Source organism: Cebus imitator, unplaced genomic scaffold (assembly GCF_001604975.1).
Source record: "Cebus imitator isolate Cc_AM_T3 unplaced genomic scaffold, Cebus_imitator-1.0 Scaffold135, whole genome shotgun sequence".
NCBI classification, from domain to species: Eukaryota; Metazoa; Chordata; class Mammalia; order Primates; family Cebidae; genus Cebus; species Cebus imitator.
The window spans coordinates 3,570,091-3,588,804 of NW_016107450.1; the positions used below are offsets into that span (position 1 = coordinate 3,570,091).

General features: G+C 41.9%; 1 protein-coding gene across 1 annotated transcript in view; it reads right to left on the reverse strand.

Annotated features, from left to right (window-relative positions):
- PATJ (PATJ crumbs cell polarity complex component) overlaps window positions 1-18,714 on the reverse strand; it is a 413,527-nt gene that overhangs the window by 88,047 nt on the left and 306,766 nt on the right. Inside the window, exons 30-31 of the mRNA XM_037743097.1 lie at window positions 10,886-10,930; window positions 2,373-2,510 (exon numbers count right to left, since the gene is read on the reverse strand). Of these exons, the coding sequence (XP_037599025.1) occupies window positions 2,373-2,510; window positions 10,886-10,930 (183 nt within the window). The remainder of the gene's footprint in view (window positions 1-2,372; window positions 2,511-10,885; window positions 10,931-18,714) is intronic.

An 18,714-nucleotide genomic window follows, 5' to 3' on the forward strand; every position in this document is an offset into this window, starting at 1 on the left:
AAAAAAAAAAAAAAAAAAAAAAAAAAAAAAAAAAAAAAAAAAAAAAAAGAACCACTGGTTCAGTTGTAAAACACCCTTGTAGTTGTATAAAAATTGTACTCATCAGTGTTTGTCTAGGAAGATTTACACTTCATCAGGTCCTCAGGATAGGAAAATAAAAATCACTACTCAAAAGAAGGTACATGTGGCTAAGTTTGCTATCACTAATTAGCTGTGTGACCACAGACAAGTCACTTGACCACCTCATCTATATATTGGTGACACATCTATATCTTGCAAGGTTGTTGTAAAGATTAAAGATAAATAAATGAATCAATCACTATGCCGGAAATAATTTAGGCTCAATTAATAACAGCTATTAATGCTTCTATGTCCTTTTAGAACATATCAATAAATGATCGGCCAGCTTCTGATTGAAAAACCTTCAGGGATGGAAAATTCCACTTCCATGAAGAAGTTCATTCTATTCTGAAGCAGCTCAAAGGGTGGAGAAGTTCTGTATAATGAGCTGCTGGCCTCACTGCAGATGCTGCCCACTGACCTCTGGCCATTTCTCTTTGGAAGCCACAGAAAGGGCTTAAAATCACTTTCCCAAAGGAGAATAATTAAGATGCTTAGGTGCTCACTATTCCACAAGAAGAAATGCGGGATGATATTTAGGATTTGCCCTAGTTCTAAAATTCTATGACTGTAATATTTTAGAGATGTTTGATATGCGCTTGAGATAGGTGGCAGTACATAAAGTTTTGTTTGTTTGTTTGTTTTGAGACAGAGTCCCGTTTTGTCACCCAGGCTGGAGTGCAGTGGCGCGATCTCAGCTCACTGCAACCTCTGCCTTCTGAGTGATTCTCCTGCCTCAGGCTCCTGAGTAGCTGGGATTACAGGTAACCACCAACACACCTGGCTAATTTTGGTATTTTTAGTAGAAATGGGGTTTTGCCATGTTGGCCAGGCTGGTCTTGAACTCCTGAACTCAGGTGATCCACCCACCTCAGCCTCTCAGAGTGCTGGGATTACAGGCATGAGCCACTGCACCTCGCTGGGAATATATAAAGTATTAACTCCTTAATGGTATTTGCAATACATTAAAGCAAAACCTGCTTTTAAATTTTAAAAAAATTATAATTGGCCAGATACAGTAGCTCACACTTATAATCCCAACATTTTGGGAGGCTGAGGTTTGAGGATTGCTTGAGCCCAGGAGTTCGAGGTTGCAGTGAGCTCTGATTGCATTACTCTACTCCAGCCTGGGAGACAGAGTAAGACCCTGACTCTTAAAAATTGCTTACACGTTTTCAGTTGAACTGAATTTGGTTATTTTTAAGGTTCATTCTGTACCTTTTTTTTAAAAAAATTTGGGGTTTTTAGCATATAATTTTAAAGAATTTTCAAAGGCATTTTCTTTGGCAGTGTTTGAAATACGTATTTCCTGTAAGCTCTAGTAATCCATAGTTTTTTAAATATAAAAATAGCTAACATAGTAATAATGTATAAGTGTTAGAAACATAAAAGCATAGATCAGTATAAAGACATGAAAATCAGGACTCAAAAAAAGCAAGGAAAAAGCTCAACAACAACAAAAGTATCAACATTTTGATAAAAGTTTTTGGTTCTTTATGAGAAGTGAAATTCAAATGTAAGGAACACTAAAGTTATTTTATAGAAATTCTTCCATTTGTAATTTTTATTTCCAACATTGTATAAGACATGGCGCTCTCAGAAATTTTTTTTGGAGATAGAGCCTTACTACATTGCTTAGGGTAGACTAGAATTCCTGGGCTCAAGCAATCCTGCCTCAGCCACCTGAGCAGCTAGGACTATAGGTATGCACCACTGTGCCTGGCTAGATAGAATTTATTTAAGTGCAAGGGTGTTTTCAGGGATACCCTTTTATTATTTATTTATTTAAAGACAGCGTCTCGCTTTGTCATCCAGGCTGGAGTGCAATGGTGCAATCTTGATAGCTTACTGCAACCTCTGCCTCCCAGGTTCAAGTGATTCTCATGCCTCAGCCTCCTGAGTAGCTGGGACTACATGCATGCACCACCACACCTGGTTAATTTTTGTATTTTTAATAGAGATGAGGTCTTGCTATGTTGGCCAGGCTGGTCTGGAAATCCTGACCGTAAGTGATCTGCCTGCCTTGGCCTCCCAAAGTGCTGGGATTACAAACATGAGCTGGGATTACAAACCATGCCCACCCGGGATGCCCTTTTAAACACCTGTTTAGGGGGTTGAGGTAGAGAGATGAACATAGGATATCTGCATACAACTTGCACAGAATTAAGATATAGTTGTGCATTGATTTCGGGTTGCATAACACTCCACAACCTCCTGTCAAGTAATAAAGGATCTGATCTCATTGCAATCACCTCCTTTTCTTTTGGAACGCACACTACCCCAATAGAGTGAAACCTAAAGTACAAGTTATATACATTGTCAGGTGGGTATTCCAGTGCCTTCTGCGGATCTGCCACCATGCCTTGACCAATCACCTGGGACATGTCTTCCTGAAATGCAAAAGACACAACCAATTAGCAGCATTGCAGGGCTCAACTGCACTTTCCAATTTCAGCAGTTAGCCCATTTAATTGGGCTTCCGTCTACTACAAAAATGAACAAAACACTGGGCATAAAAGTTTCACTCACCCACTGGACTAACTCTCAGTAATGAAGGCAGCTTTGTCACTTCCAAATGTTTTTTCAGTCCTTTCAGATCTCTGAGGCCTTAGGCCTATCAGATTTCTTTTCTTTTTTGTTTAAATAAAAGACAGGGTCTTTTTATGCTGCTGCTGGAGCACAGTGGGCTATTCATAGGCATGATCTCACTACCAATCAGCACAGGGGTTTGACCTGCTCTGCTTCCAACTTGGGCTGGTTCACCCCTCCTTAGGCATCTTGGTGGTCCCTCCTTGCAGGAGGGCACCATATCGATGCTGAACCTAGTGCAGACACCTAATTGGCAGGGCTTGCTATAGCCTCAAACTCCTGGGCTTAAGTGATCCTCCTGTCTCAGCCTCCTGAGTAGCTGGGATTACAGGCACGCACCACCATGCCCAGCTAAATTTTTGTATTTTTAGTAGAGACGGGGTTTCACTATATATATTTTTTAAAGACGGGGTTTCACCATATTGGCCAGGCTGGTCTTGAACGCCTGACCTCAGGTGATCCACCCGCCTGGGCCTCCCAAAGTGCTGAGATTACAGGTGTGAGCCACCGCACCGGGCCCAGCAATTAATAATATTTAATGAAGATGCTAATGATGATAGTAAATGGAATTGAGCTGTGCTGGCCCCATCTTCTCAAATGCACTGCAGGGAACTAGTGCAGGATCTAGAACATGCACCCAGAACCACGGTGCTGACAGTCTTAGAAGTGACCTAGACAGGACACTTTTCTCCTTTAGGAAATGCTGGAGGCAATTCTTTGAGTAAGCAAGACTAACTTACTTTAGTATCTCACGGTATTTTTCTGCAGCTGTTTTTTTTTTGTTGTTGTTTTTGCTTTAGTTGAATCTGACATTTCCCACCCCTCGTTCTTTTTTTTTTTTTTTTTTTTTTAGACGGAGTTTTTTTTTTTTTTCCCAGGCTGGAGTGCAATGGCGCAATCTCGGTTCACCGCAACCTCCGTCTCCTGGGTTCAGGCAATTCTCCTGCCTCAGCCTCCTGAGTAGCTGGGATTACAGGCACGTGCCACCATGCCCAGCTAATTTTTTGTATTTTTAGTAGAGACGGGGTTTCACCATGTTGACCAGGATGGTCTCGATCTCTTGACCTCGTGATCCACCCGCCTCGGCCTCCCAAAGTGCTGGGATTACAGGCTTGAGCCACCGCGCCCGGCCCCACCCCTCGTTCTTTGCTAGGCCTGTTCACACACCCTTTCTTCATCAGGCTCTTATTAGATGTGTAACAAGACAATAGATAAGGGTCCGGTTATGCCCAGATGATCATTATTATTACATTCGGTTACAATCTCAGCCTATGTCCTTCATTCCCCATTGATTGACAGCCTGAAAGATTTAATCCCAGTAAGCTCTCTCCCAAGACTGGAGCCTAGGTCACCTGGATGATTGTGCTACACTTAGCCGCTTATTTCCAACTTACTCTCTGATTTTTGGGGGCCAGAACTTATCTCACTCATTTAGATTCTCTTTAATTTCTCCCTTCTAGGAGAAAGATCCTAGGACTGCTCCCTTCCCCTTGTAAACTTTGCTCCTAAACAGATATGATAAAATGAACTAAAACATTACCTTATCTCATAATTCTTCCTTAGCCCCTGGGTGGTGTCCCTTCCACAACAGGAATGAATTATTTTATCATTTTTTTGAAGATTATATTGTATCTTTTTATGTATGTGTCTCCCATGTCTTAATATGATCAACTTTGTCATATTTCTTTCATCAACATATGGCAGAATAGAACCGGGGCTTCATAAAGCGTTAGTGCTGAATGAATCAAAGTTTGAGAACTTAAATCCTAAATGCACCCAGGTGGATTTGAGAGCCAGCCATGAAAGGAAGGTCACACAGTGAAGGTGACTCTGTGGCTTTTACTTTACAGGATCACACTTGAAAAGACAGAAAAAAAGATATGGAAAGGTCAATAAGGCTCATGGGAATTTTTAAGAGGAAAAACTCTAACCTGCCTTGTAAACTGAAACTATTGGTGTTATTCCTACCAGTGTGTATCAAATGGCCTTAGGAGGAGCAAAAGTAAGTGCCCCTGTTTGAAAGTGATACTGCAGATGTGCAATTTGACCTTGGTTTCAGCCCCAATCAATTAACCAGTCCTTGGGACAAAGGATCTGACTTCCCTAACCATAGGTTTAAAAATCCAATTTGCATATCACATGGAGGAATTACTAATTTGGTTTTACTCTTCCTTATCATTTGTACTTTTTAGTAAAAAGAAATGGCACTGGACTAACAGCTGCAAAATCTGGGTTTGGACTGGTTCTGCTACCAGCAGTCACAGTGTTTGGAAGCTTTCATTTTTGTCAACTTAAGAACGCAATAACAGCTACCTGAATAAGGGGTTGTGAGCAAAGTTAAACTCAACACGTGCTTACTGAGCACCTACTACATGCCAGCACATAGAAAAAGAAAGACAGAGGAGCCCTCGCCCTTAGCACATTTACAGATCTAGTGAGACAGATGTTAAGGAAATAATCATAGAAACAATGAATACGACTGAACGGTAGATGCACGAAGGTGTGTGGCAGGTAGCAGGAGCCTGAAGTGTCAGTTTCCTTCCTTTTATCTTGTCCTCAAAAATGTAGAAGGAGATGAGGAAATCTGATTTTTGAAAAGCACCAGTCTAACACACTGTCCAATTTCTTATATTGATTACCCTTAAACATCTGAGTCAAAGGATGGAGCTGGTATGTGATGATGATGAAAATTACGACAGCTAAAATCTCCTGAGTATGACTGTGCCTGTTACTCAGCTGAGCAGGTTACACATTTGTTCACGTATCCAACGGACCTGTGTATTAGGGGCAATCACCATTCTTATTTAGAGCCGAGGTAACTGGGGCACAGAGAGGCTAAATTATTATTTGCCAAGCCCGAACTTAACTCAGAGGCATCTTGCTGCAGAGCCCTTGCTCTTAACTGAAGAGTAAACCTTCAGGGAAAGGGTAAGTCCTGTTTACCTCTCCCAGCAATGCACACAGGATTCTTAGCCAGCAATGACATAGGGATTCCATTTTTAGATTCAGTACCAGGTCAGAACAAGTCATGCCTGCTTATTTTAAACTTGGGTTGGAAAAAAAAATCATGGCACTAGTCACTGCAGTGACCTTGGGTCACTTTCCTTCATGTTTTGTGTTTAAACGTGAATTTATAATTTGCTAATTGCCCATTATTATACCAAAGAAGCTCTTAATGTCTTCAAAATGGAAGTGTGGGGACATTCTAATGTGTTTACTTTGCAAGGGACCCCTAAATAAGAAGACTAAAGAAGTGTGGTAGAAAGGTCATCTCATTTCATGAAATAAACTGATATGACACACTCTGTCAGCAGGATGCTATAATCTACAGCACAGTCCTATGAGCTCCTGAAAGAAAATGCTTTGTGGGCCAGGAAAATTACTGTGATCAAGAGAAGGAGCTTCTTAAGGGCGGACATAAAAGGCAACACTGGCAATATCCCATATGATAGATGGGTGAGATGTCCAGCGGAGAATCCCCAAAGCTGATTTATCTCTGTCCCAAAGCTGGACAGTCAAAACGCCCTGTCTCTCTGGCCACAGTAACTGGTCCAAGGGTGGACACTTGAACCATGTAAGAATATTCTACAGATTTTCCAATGTAGACCCAAGGGAAGAGAGTCAGCTCTTTTCTGGCAGAGAGGCTTAGGAGCTTTGGGCAGCCATATGCGTACCAGGCTGAAGAAGCACATCTGCAGGAGAAGAGTCAGATAAACAGAACCCTGGCAGCAGCAGGTCTCTGGTTCCAATCGTCACTGAGGCTAAGTGTCAACCATGCGCTGCCTACAAGTATATGAAAAACAAACAAACCTCTAGCCGTTGAGTAAATTTCCCCTTTTGTCTAAGGAATGTCAAGTTGAGGTTCTGTCACTTGCAACCAAGAGACTCATTTTTTTTTTAGTTTTGAGACAGAGTCTCGCTCTGTCACCCAGGCAGGAGTGCAGTGGTGCGATCTCGGCTCACTACAACATCTGCCTCCCGGGTTCAAGCAATTCTCTGCCTCCACCTCCCGAGTAGCTGGGATTACAGGTGCTCACCACCACACTTGGCTAATTTTTGTAATTTTAGTAGAGACGGGGTTTCACCATCTTAGCCAGGCTGGTCTCGAACTCCTGACTGTGTGATCTACCTGGCCTCCCAAAGAGCTGGGATTACAGGTGTGAGCCACTGCTTCCAGCCTGCAATCAAGAGACTCCTAACTGAAACAGGGTGGAGCCCAACTCTCCCAGAAGAGATCCACCAGGATAACAAACTCAGATGCATCCAGGCATCAGGCTCTAAGGCAGCCAAATGATGAATGAAGTGAACCGAGTATAAGACAGCAAATTAGGCCAGGTGTGGTGGCTCATGCCTGTAGCCCCAGCACTTTAGGAGGCTGAGGTGGGTGGATCACTTGAGTTCAGGAGACCAGCCTAGGGAACATAATAAAACTCTATCTCTACAAAAAATACAAAAATTAGCCAGGCATGGTGGTGCACACCTGTGGTCCCAGCTACTCAGGAGGCTGAGGTGGGAGGATTGCTTACGTCAATGAACTCTTTCTCTACTGCAATGCTGTGGTCTCAGTGGGTTGATCTTGTCTGTGCAGACAGCAGGAGAAATACACTTAAAAAAACTTTTCCTGGGTCAGTTCCAGCCTGATTCCTGCTCATCTAACCACCTGTATTAAGTGAAATCACATTAGCAAAGTTCCCACAGGCCAGGCGTGGTGTCTCCTGCCTGTAATCCCAACACTTTGGGAGGCTGCAGTGGGAGGATTGCTTGAGCCCAGGTGGTCAAAGCTGCAATGAACTGTGATCACGCCACTATGCTCCAGTCTGGGTGACAGGGTGTGATTTCATCTCAAAAGACAAGTTCCCACAGCACCTTACCTTGCCCTTCAATAATACTTACTAACATTAATAATTACTTATTTAAAGTTGGATTCAAATCTTGGCCGTGGCACTTAATTAGTTGAGTGTCTCTGTGTCTCAGTTTCCTTATTTATAAAATGGGAATAGTAATAGACCAATTTCATATAAAATACAAATTAATACACTTAGAATGGTGCCTCTAGAATGCATAGTAAATGCCATGAAAGCATGAGCGCCAGTTATCCTCAGCAGTTCCGAAGGCGCCCGAAGGCAGGATTGTTCACTCTCACTACACCTTGGTTAGCACAGAACCGGGGACATAACAGGCCCTCAATACAAACTTGCTTAATTTCTGAAAGAGAAGGTGGATTTATAGCTCCCTTTGAAAGACAATAAAATCAACACACGTTTTAGAGTATAGGCTCTTATTACGTGGGCAAATAAGGCTTCCCAGAAAACTGACAACTTTATAGACTCAGAGAACAATGCCCAAGCAGAACTTGGTTCTGAGGAGCAGTGGGATTTTGAAAAGAGGGCATCAGACTTGCGAGCTCGATTCTGAGCCATGTCATTTTACTTCTCTGGGCCCTGAGTGCTAGTAATTACGATTGTGAGATCACTTTCTCGATTTAGAGTAAATCTGATAAGTAAGTGATTCCTTCTGGGCAAGTTAAATTTCAAGTTGAATAAGTCTCCACATTGGACTAGTTACAGTGGTTGGAAATGAAGGTAAGCTAGCAGAGACCGAAGCCTCAATTTTTTTTTTTTTTGAGACAGAGTCTTGGTCTGTCGCGCAGGCTGGAGTACAATGGCGTGATCTTGGCTCACTGCAGCCTCTGCCTCCTGGGTTCAAATGATTCTTGTGCCTCAGCCTCCCAAGTAGCTGGAATTACAGGCACATGCCACCATGCCCAGCTAATTTTTGTACTTTTAGTAGAGACAGAGTATTGCCATGTTGTCCAGGCTGGTCTCGACCTCCTGAAATCAGATGATCTGCCCGCCTTGGCTTCCCAAAGTGCTGGGATTACAGACATGAGCCACCACATCTGGCCTAAAGCTATGAATTTGTGTCAAAATTGTGTGCCTACATTTCTGCTGTCTTTGAGTTCATCAGGTTACTTTCTCTGTTACACTGGTGTCTCTACATTATCTTCATTTACTATGGCAAGGGGAAGAGAACAGAAGAAAAAAACAAGAGCTTTTCTCCAGAGACTTTCCTGTAGGATGTAGGCTTGACTGTAAAACCTACAGCCTTTTTATCACCAGGAAAAGGAAATTTTTCAGGTATGTAAATCTCAAGTGGTTTTCAGAAATACAAGATATAAAGAACAATGAGCTGTGAAAAATGCCACATATTTGAATGCACTTGAACTCTGCCATTGACAATTTGCATACTGTCACAAAAGAGAGGCCAGTGCTGACTCAGTCACACTTTCCTGCTCCTTAGAGGGAATTCCCAGACCCTTGCTACAGATGCACTTTTTATGTTGCATCTGAAACAGAAAAAAAGATTTGCACAGTGACATCTGCTCCCAATAGCAAACCAGAAATCTAGCAGTTGTTGATGGAGTGCAAATTGGGGGTAAAAATGGATTTTAAGCATACAGTTCAAGATCTCATTTTAAAAATGAATAGGCTATAACACCTGGGAATTCTAGCCTGGAAGTAAGACCTAACAAGAAGCCCATAATCATTAGAAACACATTTTAAACTATTTTTTCGTAAGTGGACACCAGCACTTTAAAAACACTTATGAGGGCCTGGCGCGGTGGTTCATGCCTGTAATCCAAGCACTTTTTGGGAGGCTGATGTGGGCAGATCACTTGAGCCCAGGAGTTCAAGACCAGCCTGGCCAACATGGTGAAACCTCATCTCTACTTAAAATATAAAAACATTAGCTGGGCATGGTAGTACACACATGAAGCATGAGAATCGCTTGAACCCAGGAGGTGGAGATTGCAGTGAGTTGAGATTTGTGACATTGCATTCCAGCCTGGGCAACAGAATGAGACTCAGTCTCAAAAAAAAAAAAAAAAAAAAAAAAAAAAAAAAACCATTATGGCTCATATCCCATTTATACTTCAGAAGTCATGAAGTCCATAAGATGAAAAACAAAAACCATATCATCATCTCAGCAGACTTGGAAAAAGCTTTTGATAAACATAACTTCATGGTAAAAACTCTCAACAAACTAGGCATCAAATGAATGTACCTCAAAATACTAAAAGCCATCTTTGACGAACCTATAGCCAATATCATACTGATCGTGCAAAAGGTAGAAGCATTCCTTTTAAGAACTGGAACAAGAGAAGGAGGCCAACTTTCACCACTCCTATGTAACATAGCACTGGAAGTGCTAGCCAGAGCAACCAGGCAAGAGAAAGAAATAAAAGGCATTCGAATAGGAAAATAAAAAATCAAATCCTCTCCCTTCACTGATGACATAATTCTATACCTAGAAAACCCTAAAGACTGCCAAAAAACTGGCCCTGATAAATGACTTCAGGGAAGTTTCAAGATACAAAATTGGTGAACAAAAATCAGTAGCATTTCTATACACCAATAACATTCAAGCTGAGAGCCAAATCAGGAATGCAATCCCACTTACAATAACCACACAAAAAAATACCTAGGAATACATTTAACCAAGGAAGTGAAAGATCCTTATAAGCAGAACTACAAAACCCTGCTGGAAGAAATCAGAGGTGACACAAACAAATGGAAAAGCATTCTATGCTCATGGACTGGATGTATCAATATTGTTAAAATGGCTACACTGCCCAAAGCAATCTACACATTCAATGCTATTCCTGTCAAACTATCAACATCATTTTGCACAAAAGTAGGAAAAGCTTAGCTGTAAGCTATGAACTTGCCACTGCACTCCAGATTGGGCAACAGAGCAAGACCCTGTCTCCAGGACTCTTCAGTTTATAGAGAGATTTACTTACATTATCTAATATGATCCTCACTCCCTCTCGTCTACCATCACCATATTTTCACCCATCAAGTTATGTTAGTACAGAACAGTTGAACTGAACATGGTGAAACCCAGTCTCTGTAAAAAATACAAAAAAATTAGCCAAGTATGGTAGTGTGTGCCTGTAGTCCTAGCTACTTGGGAGGCTGAGGCAGGAGGATTGCTTGATCCCTGGAGTTCGAGGTTGCAGTGAGCTATGTGTGTGCCACCACACTCTGGCTTGGGCAACAGAGCAAGACCTTGTCTCAAAAATTAAATAAAAAATAAAATAAAAGTTGAAATTAAAAAAAAAAAGTCAGCTGAGTGAAATACATAGGTTCTGAATCCTTACGATAGCACTTACAGGCTCTGAGTCTTCGGGCATGCACGTTAACTTCTGGTCCCTCATCTGCAAAATGGAGATGACGATAGTATTAATGCTTTCATTATGGGAAGCACAGAGGTGGAGATCAATAGTTTCTGCTCAGTTCCTAACAAATAAACATAGAATCCAGGTGGATGGTATTGTTGTTATTATTGCTGTTTCCATCAGGATAAATGAGATCACATTTTAAACTGCCCATTATAGTGACACAGATGTTTCTTGTTTTACAGAGACATCTAAAAACAGTCAAGAGTGAAGGTATCCTCTTTCACCACAAATCTGCTCCTCTTCTTGTTTCATTTCTCGGTAAATAGCATCAACCAACCAGCCAGTCAGCTGCCCATGATGTATCTGAGAATCATTTTTGCCTCCTCCTTCTTCAACTTTCATATCTGTAAAACCATCAAGTCCTGTCCACTCTGACTCCTGTGTATGTTGAAAATCTGTCTATATTTCTCTGTCCTGGCCAGATCCTTGGTTTCAGTCATCATTAACTTTCATCTCAGTTACTCTAATAGCTTTTCAACTCTCTTTCTGACTTCAGTTTTGACATTTTCTAACTGATTCATTATTATTTCTATACATATAATATATATAATTATATATAATACATAATTCAATTAATTATATATAATATATATTATAATTAGGTATAATCATATTATTAAAGCTATTATAGAATATAAATAAAAGTTGAATGACTGGGTATGGTGGCTCACGCCTGTAATCCCAGTACTTTGGGAGCTACATTTGCATCATCACACTGTAGCGTCACTTATATATATAACACATATAATCATAAATTATATAAATATAGTGTTAATTATATATAATGATTATATATTTATAATTACAATTATATATTAATCATTATATATAATTATATATATATATATATAATTTTCTTTGCAAAATTGACCAATGTATCTGATTCTTTTTTTTTTTTTTGAGATGGAGTCTTGCTCTCTCACCCAGGCTGGAGTGAAGTGGCGTGATCTCAGCTCACTGCAACCTCCGCCTCCCAGGTTCAAGCAATTCTCCTGCCTCAGACTCCTGAGTTGTGGGGATTACAGGTGTGTGCCACCATGCCCAGCTAATTTTTATATTTTTAGTAGAGACTGGGTTTCACCATGTTGGCCAGAATGGTCACAAACTTATGACCTCAAGTGATCTGCCCGCCTTAGCCTCCCAAAGTGCTGGGATTGCAGGCGTGAGACACTGCACCTGGCCTAACTGATTTTTCCAAGGGCACCCAGAAGATCTTTTCAAAAGCTTAATCTCATCTTTATAACCCCTTGTTGAAAACCATTCTAAACGCTTCCCATGGTATGAAGTCCTTTCTCCTGGTCCACAAGGCCCTCTGCCAGCCAGCCCCTGCTGCCTTGGTGACTTGGTGGTTTGTCACCTCCTGCTACTACATGTGCATGCCCATAGTTCTGTCTCTAGGATTAGTCCAGGCAGGCAGACGTGGGACCTACAGGTGGTGCTGTCAGGGAAGCAGGCTGCGTTACAGAAGGATGAAAAGGCAGGGACTGAGATAAACCGAGTATGTAACTGAAGGGCAGCTTGGAACGCTGGTCCATTTCCAGTGGAAAATGGAAACCAGGATATTTATGGAAAATCTCCTGATTCATAAAACTCTTAGCTCAAACATCTTAAGAATGTTGCGTAGACTAAATGAAACACATTTGTGGGCTGAATCTGACTCCTGACAACCAGCTTGTGACCTTGGCGTTAGACCAAGTGTAGCATGCTCCTGGACATGAAAGAGGTCTTACTTATCATCTTTACATGCCTAGAGCTCGACACACTGCACAGAGTCTAAGAAAACGTGTACTGAATAATGAGAGCTCTGGCACACCTACATTTCATATAGGCAAAATCTGGTATTAATGATAGGTACCACTAACTGAGCTTTTACTGCATGCCACGTGCTGTCAGAAATTTCTTTTCTTTTCTTTTCTTTTCTTTTTCTCAGATGGAGACTTGCTCTGCCTCCCAGACTGGAGTGCAGTGGCGTGATCTTGGCTCACTGCAACCTCCGCCTCCTGGGTTCAAGTCATTCTCCTGTCTCAGCCTCCAGAGTAGCTAGGATTACAGGCACCTTTGCATTTTTAGTAGAGATGGGGTTTCACCATGTTGGCCAGGCTGGTCTCTAACTCCTGACCTCGTGATCCACCCACCTCAGCCTCTCAAAGTGTTGGGATTACAGGCGTGAGCCACCACGCCCAGCCTGTGTCAGAAATTCCACAAACAAAATCATACTTGATCCTTACAAAGAAGTGAGCACCACCTTCTCTAATTTTTGGATGAAGAAACACAGGCAGACAGGATAAGCCACTTTCCCAGAGGCAGGATTTAATCTGTTCAGACTTCAGAGGCCACGATTTGTATCTAACAGCCTTTTTCATCTGGAAAAGCAAGTGCTCCCAATCCATGTGGCAATACCAGTGTTATTTGTAACATGTGACACTCACTGTTTAATAAGTATGTATAAATTTTTTATATGGATCAAATGTATCAAGGTGGAGAGTAAAGAATGTTGGTATTCTAGCTGACAAGGACTCTGAAATGGTAAAATACACTGTCAGCTGCAGTGTGAATTTCCATGTCACAGCTCATTTAGGTTACTGATAAGTTACCCTGAAAACAATTAATGTTTCTTCAGGCATCTTTCTACCCTGTAAATTCTAAAATCTCCACAAAGAAACTCCAAGAAGAATGCTGCCCTGAGTGGTCTGGAATACTATCATTTTTGTATTCTTGCCCTAAGGGTCAGAAATTATATTTCACAATGAAAGACAACAGTAAAGACAAATACCACTGAAAATTGGAGAAATCACAACGTTCTGAAAATTTTTGAAAAATCTAAAATGTTCTTTTTTTTCTTTTTTTTTTTTTTTTGAGACGGAGTTTCGCTCTTGTTACCCAGGCTGGAGTGCAATGGCGCGATCTCGGCTCACCGCAACCTCCGCCTCCTGGGTTCAGGCAATTCTCCTGCCTCAGCTTCCTGAGTAGCTGGGATTACAGGCACGCGCCACCATGCCCAGCTAATTTTTTATAGTTTTAGTAGAGACGGGGTTTCACCATGTTGACCAGGATGGTCTCGATCTCTTGACCTCGTGATCCACCCGCCTCGGCCTCTCAAAGTGCTGGGATTACAGGCGTGAGCCACCGCGCCCGGCCTTCTAGAATGTTCTTGAGGCAGCTGTACACAAACCAGGTCTGTAATGACAAGTGTCACTTGACATACCGAGTGCACTGCTCCCATACAGTTGTACAAAAAGGGGGAAGTACAGTAAGCACATCTCTTTGGGGCACTTCTAACACAGTTATCTTGGGCTCCTGGCCAAGCTTTGGGATTAGGCTTGTTCTGAAGCCCCAGATACTATGGCAATTGCCATTTAAATAGCTCTAAACCTGCATTCAGAGGAAAGCTTTAAAGACCACTTACAGACACAAGGTTTACATATGGGGGGCAAGGCATGTCAATTATTTTACTGACAACTCTGTGAAACTTACCTAGTAAACCCATACATTGCCTTGCTGAAGAGTCAAGCATGTATATTTTATATGATTTTTGCAAGAAGACAAAGATATTTTGCAAAAATATATATGAGAATATATACTGTTTCCACCATCTCTTGTGGACTGTCACTGCCTCAATCAACTCTCAATCAGGGCATCAGTGCCCATTCTGGCCTGTCTATCTGATCCCATACTGCAGCTACAGTGAACTTGGAGTCATCTCCTGCAGACCTCCGTGGCCTCCCACTGGCATCAACAGGGAGGTCACATTGCCTAATGCAGCCTGGTTGCTGCTGACCCCTCCAATTTTGCTTCCATCTCACCCATCTGGCAAACACAGATTTTCAGTTCATCAGACTCTCAGAGGCTCTAAGGTTGCCTAAAACCTTCCTTTGTTTTTTACTTTGTTCCATTCCCAATTATTGTTGGTTTTTCCTTCAAATTTCTCCCCAGGGTACCCTCCCTCTCAAGGTCAAATCACCTTTTATACACTCTCTAATCAAATTCTTAGATTTGATTAGAGTTGAGGTTTCAGGCCAGAAGCAGTGGCTCATGCCTGCAATCCCAGCACTGTAGGAGGCTGAGGTGGGCAGATCACCTGAGGTCAGGAGTTCCAGACCAGTCTAGTCAACATAGTGAAACCCTGTCTCCACCAAAAATACAAAAATTAGCCGGCATGGTGGCAGGTGCCTGTAATCCCAGCTATTTGGGAGCCTGAGGCAGAAGAATCACTTGAACCTGGGAAGTGGAGGTTGCAGTGAGTCCAGATCATGCCATCACACCCCAATCTGGGCAACAAGAGTGAAACTTTGTCTCAAAAAAAAAAAAAAAAAAAGAGTTTAGGTTTCAATCTGCTTGTGACATTATTTCTCTCTCCTGGGAGGCTGTAAGCAATACAAGAGAAAGTAAACTTATATAAACTTATGAAAGTAAATTTATGTTTACTTTCAGGAGCATCTTCCAAGGACCTAGCATAAAGTGTAGTAACAAGCAGAATGCAAGAATTTATAAGATAAAATTAGGTTTTTAATTTGATGGATAAAGAAATTAGGCCTTATCTACTAGGGTACAGATTATTAAATACTTGAAAAATATTCCAAGAGGCGGACAGGATACATGTGAGTTACTTCACCATTTCTGATTTGATTTCCATTTCCCCTTTTTCCTCTTTCTCCCAGTTGTTTTTATTTTTGACACTGAGATACAACTAACGTATGTAACATGCACTCATCTACGGTGCACAAGCGAACGCTTTTACTATCTTTAGAGCTGTGAAACATCACGATCTACGTTTACAATATTTTCATAATCTCAGAAGGAAAGCCCAAACCCTGGTACTCTCTCCACACTCTCAGTCACAGGCAACCGCTGATTTACTTTCCATCTCTGCAGATTTGCCTTATTCTGGATAGTTCATATAAATAGAGGCTGGGTGCAGTGGCTCACATCTATAATTCCAGCACTTTGGGAGGCCGAAGTGGACAGATCACTTGAGGCCAGGAGTTCTAGACCAGCCTGGCCAACATGGCAAAACCGTGTCTCTACTAAAAATGCAAAAATTAGCTAGGCCTGGTGGCACATGCCTGTATTCTCAGCTACTCGGGTGGCTGAGGTACGAGAACTGCTTGAACCTCAGAGGTGGAGGTTGCAGAGCAGGGAGCTGAGATAGCGCCACTGCACTCCTGCCTGGGTGACAGAGTGGGACTTAAAAACAAACAAAGTATAGTAACCTGCAATTTGAGCCTTGGCTTCATTGGGTGATTTTAGGTAACTTTTTTTTGAGATGGAGTTTCACTCTTGCCCTGAGTGGCATAATGTTGGCTCACTCCAACCTCTGCTCCTGGGGTTTAAGCGATTCTCCTGCCTCAGCCTCCCAAGTAGCTGGCATTATAGGCACCTGCCACCACGCCCAGCTAATTTTTGTATTGTTAGTAGAGATAGCATTTCACCATGTTGGCCGGGCTGGTCTCAAACTCCTGACCTCAGGTGATCCACCCACCTCGGCCACAACTTTTTTTTTTGAGATGGGATCTTACTCAGTCACCCAGGCTAGGGTGCAGGGGCATTGTCATAGCTCACCGCAGCCTCAAACTCCTGGCCTCAAGTAATCCCCCTACTTCAGCCTCCTGAGTAGCTGGGATCACAAACCGGAACCACTGTGCCTGGCTCCAAAGCTTATTTAACGTTTCAGTGCTTCATCTCTTACATGGAGATGACACTACTATTAACTTCATACAATTGTTATGTGAATAAGTCAGCACGTGTTAAAGAGCTTAGAATATATTAACTATGATTAATATATGATGGTGAACTTCAGGTGTCCATCTGAGTAGATTAAGGGACATCTAGATAGCTGGTAAAAGACTATTTCTGGGTGTATCTGGGAGGGTGTTTCCAGAAATGATGGGCACTTGAAGGAGTGAACCAAGCAAGGAAGATCCACCTCCATCCAGTTTGGGTAGGTACCATCCAATCGGCTGAGGGCAGGTAGAACAAAAAGGCAGAGGAAGGGTGAATTCACTCTCTTTTCTCGGACACCATTTTCTCCTGTCCCTGGACATCAGAACTCCATGTTCTCCAGCCTTTGGTCCAGAGAACTTTTACCAGCACCCCCCCTGGTTCTCAGGAACTGGATCATACCACTGTCTTCCCTAGTTCTCCAGTTTGCAGACAGCCTATTGTGGGACCTCTCAGGCTCCATAAACATGTGAGACAATTCCCTTAATAAATCCCTTCTCAGATATCCATATATCCTATTGGTTCTGTCTCTTTGGAGAACCCTAATACATTAGTAATTGTGCTTTTCAGGTAGAAAAACTCACTCCAACTTTTCTATACCTTAATGCTTCACCGGAATAGTTGTTTCTTTTACGGCTAACCCTTAATGCTTTAATCAGAATGATAGCATCGTCCTCATTAACAACAACTCATTCTTCAACAGGGACTACAGTGCACTCCGACATGGTTCTAAGGAGTACTTTACTGTTATCAACTCCTTTAATTTTTCCTCCCATTTTACAGAGGCATAAACTGAGTCACAGAGAGGTTAAGTCATTTCTGTAAGGTTATAATTGCTAACAAATAGCAGAAACAGGATTTGAAACCAAGTAGTCTAGCTCTAGTGATTGCACTCTTAATAATTTAATCAGGCTGGGCATGGTGGCTCACACCTGTAATCCTAGCACTTTGGGAGGCTGAGGCTGGCAGATCACCTGCGGTTGGGAGTTCAAGACCAGCCTGTCCAACATGGTGAAACCCCATCTCTACTAAAAATATAAAATTAGCCAGGTGTGGTGGCACATGCCTGTAATACTAGCTACTTGGGAGGCTGAGGCAGGAGAAATCACTTGAATCCAGGAGGCAGAGGCTGCAGCGAGCTGAGATCCTGCCACTGCACTCCAGCCTGGGCAACAAGAGTAAAATTCGGTGTCAAAAAAAAAAATTAATTATACTGCTTCGAAAGAGCATATGAACATAGATATTCTGAACATTATAAACATGTAAGTTTATATCCAAAAGATTAATTATTTTAGGGATTCTTGAGCTTTGATGTCAGCAAGCTACCAGGATGTCATGGAGCTTTCAGCATGAGTCCCACTTATCCCAATTTCTAGTTTTTTGATCTTCCACTGAGCAGATAAAGTCTCATGTATAAATCTGGGGTAAATAATCCTTGTCCTTCTTTTTCCATATGGTTACTTCGGGAATAATACTGAGTAAGATACAAACCAACTAAATATCATTTTAGAAAAAACTTAAATATTAAAAAAATTAAGCCAATGAGATTATAGATGAAACTGTTTTACAAATTGGAAAACTCTGCACAAGTAGTTCCATTAAAGTTCTTTTCAAAAGGCTTATAAAAGGCTCTCACCTAGACTTCTGAAATAGATACCAGACACCTCCCTGCCACCAATGTCTCACAACTGGAGTCTGTTTCACAAACCACCATCTGATCTACAAAAAAGTTATTTCACCCTTTAGAGAAATGGAATACCTTCTGAAATTATTAGAAACTCCTTGGCTATGCATCTGCAGCTACTGAGATATAGACCAAAGCCAACCCCAACGGAATATACTGAAAATAGCACTAGAGTATGCACAGACCACGGCTTAGCTCTGAAAGTAACTTTTTTTTTTCAACACAGGGTTTCACTCTGTTACCCAGGCTGGAGTCCAGTGGTACGATCACAGCTTACTGTCACCTCAACCTCCCAGGCCCAAGTAAACCTCCCACCTCAGCCTCTTGAGTAACTGAGATTACAGGTGCTTTGCCACTA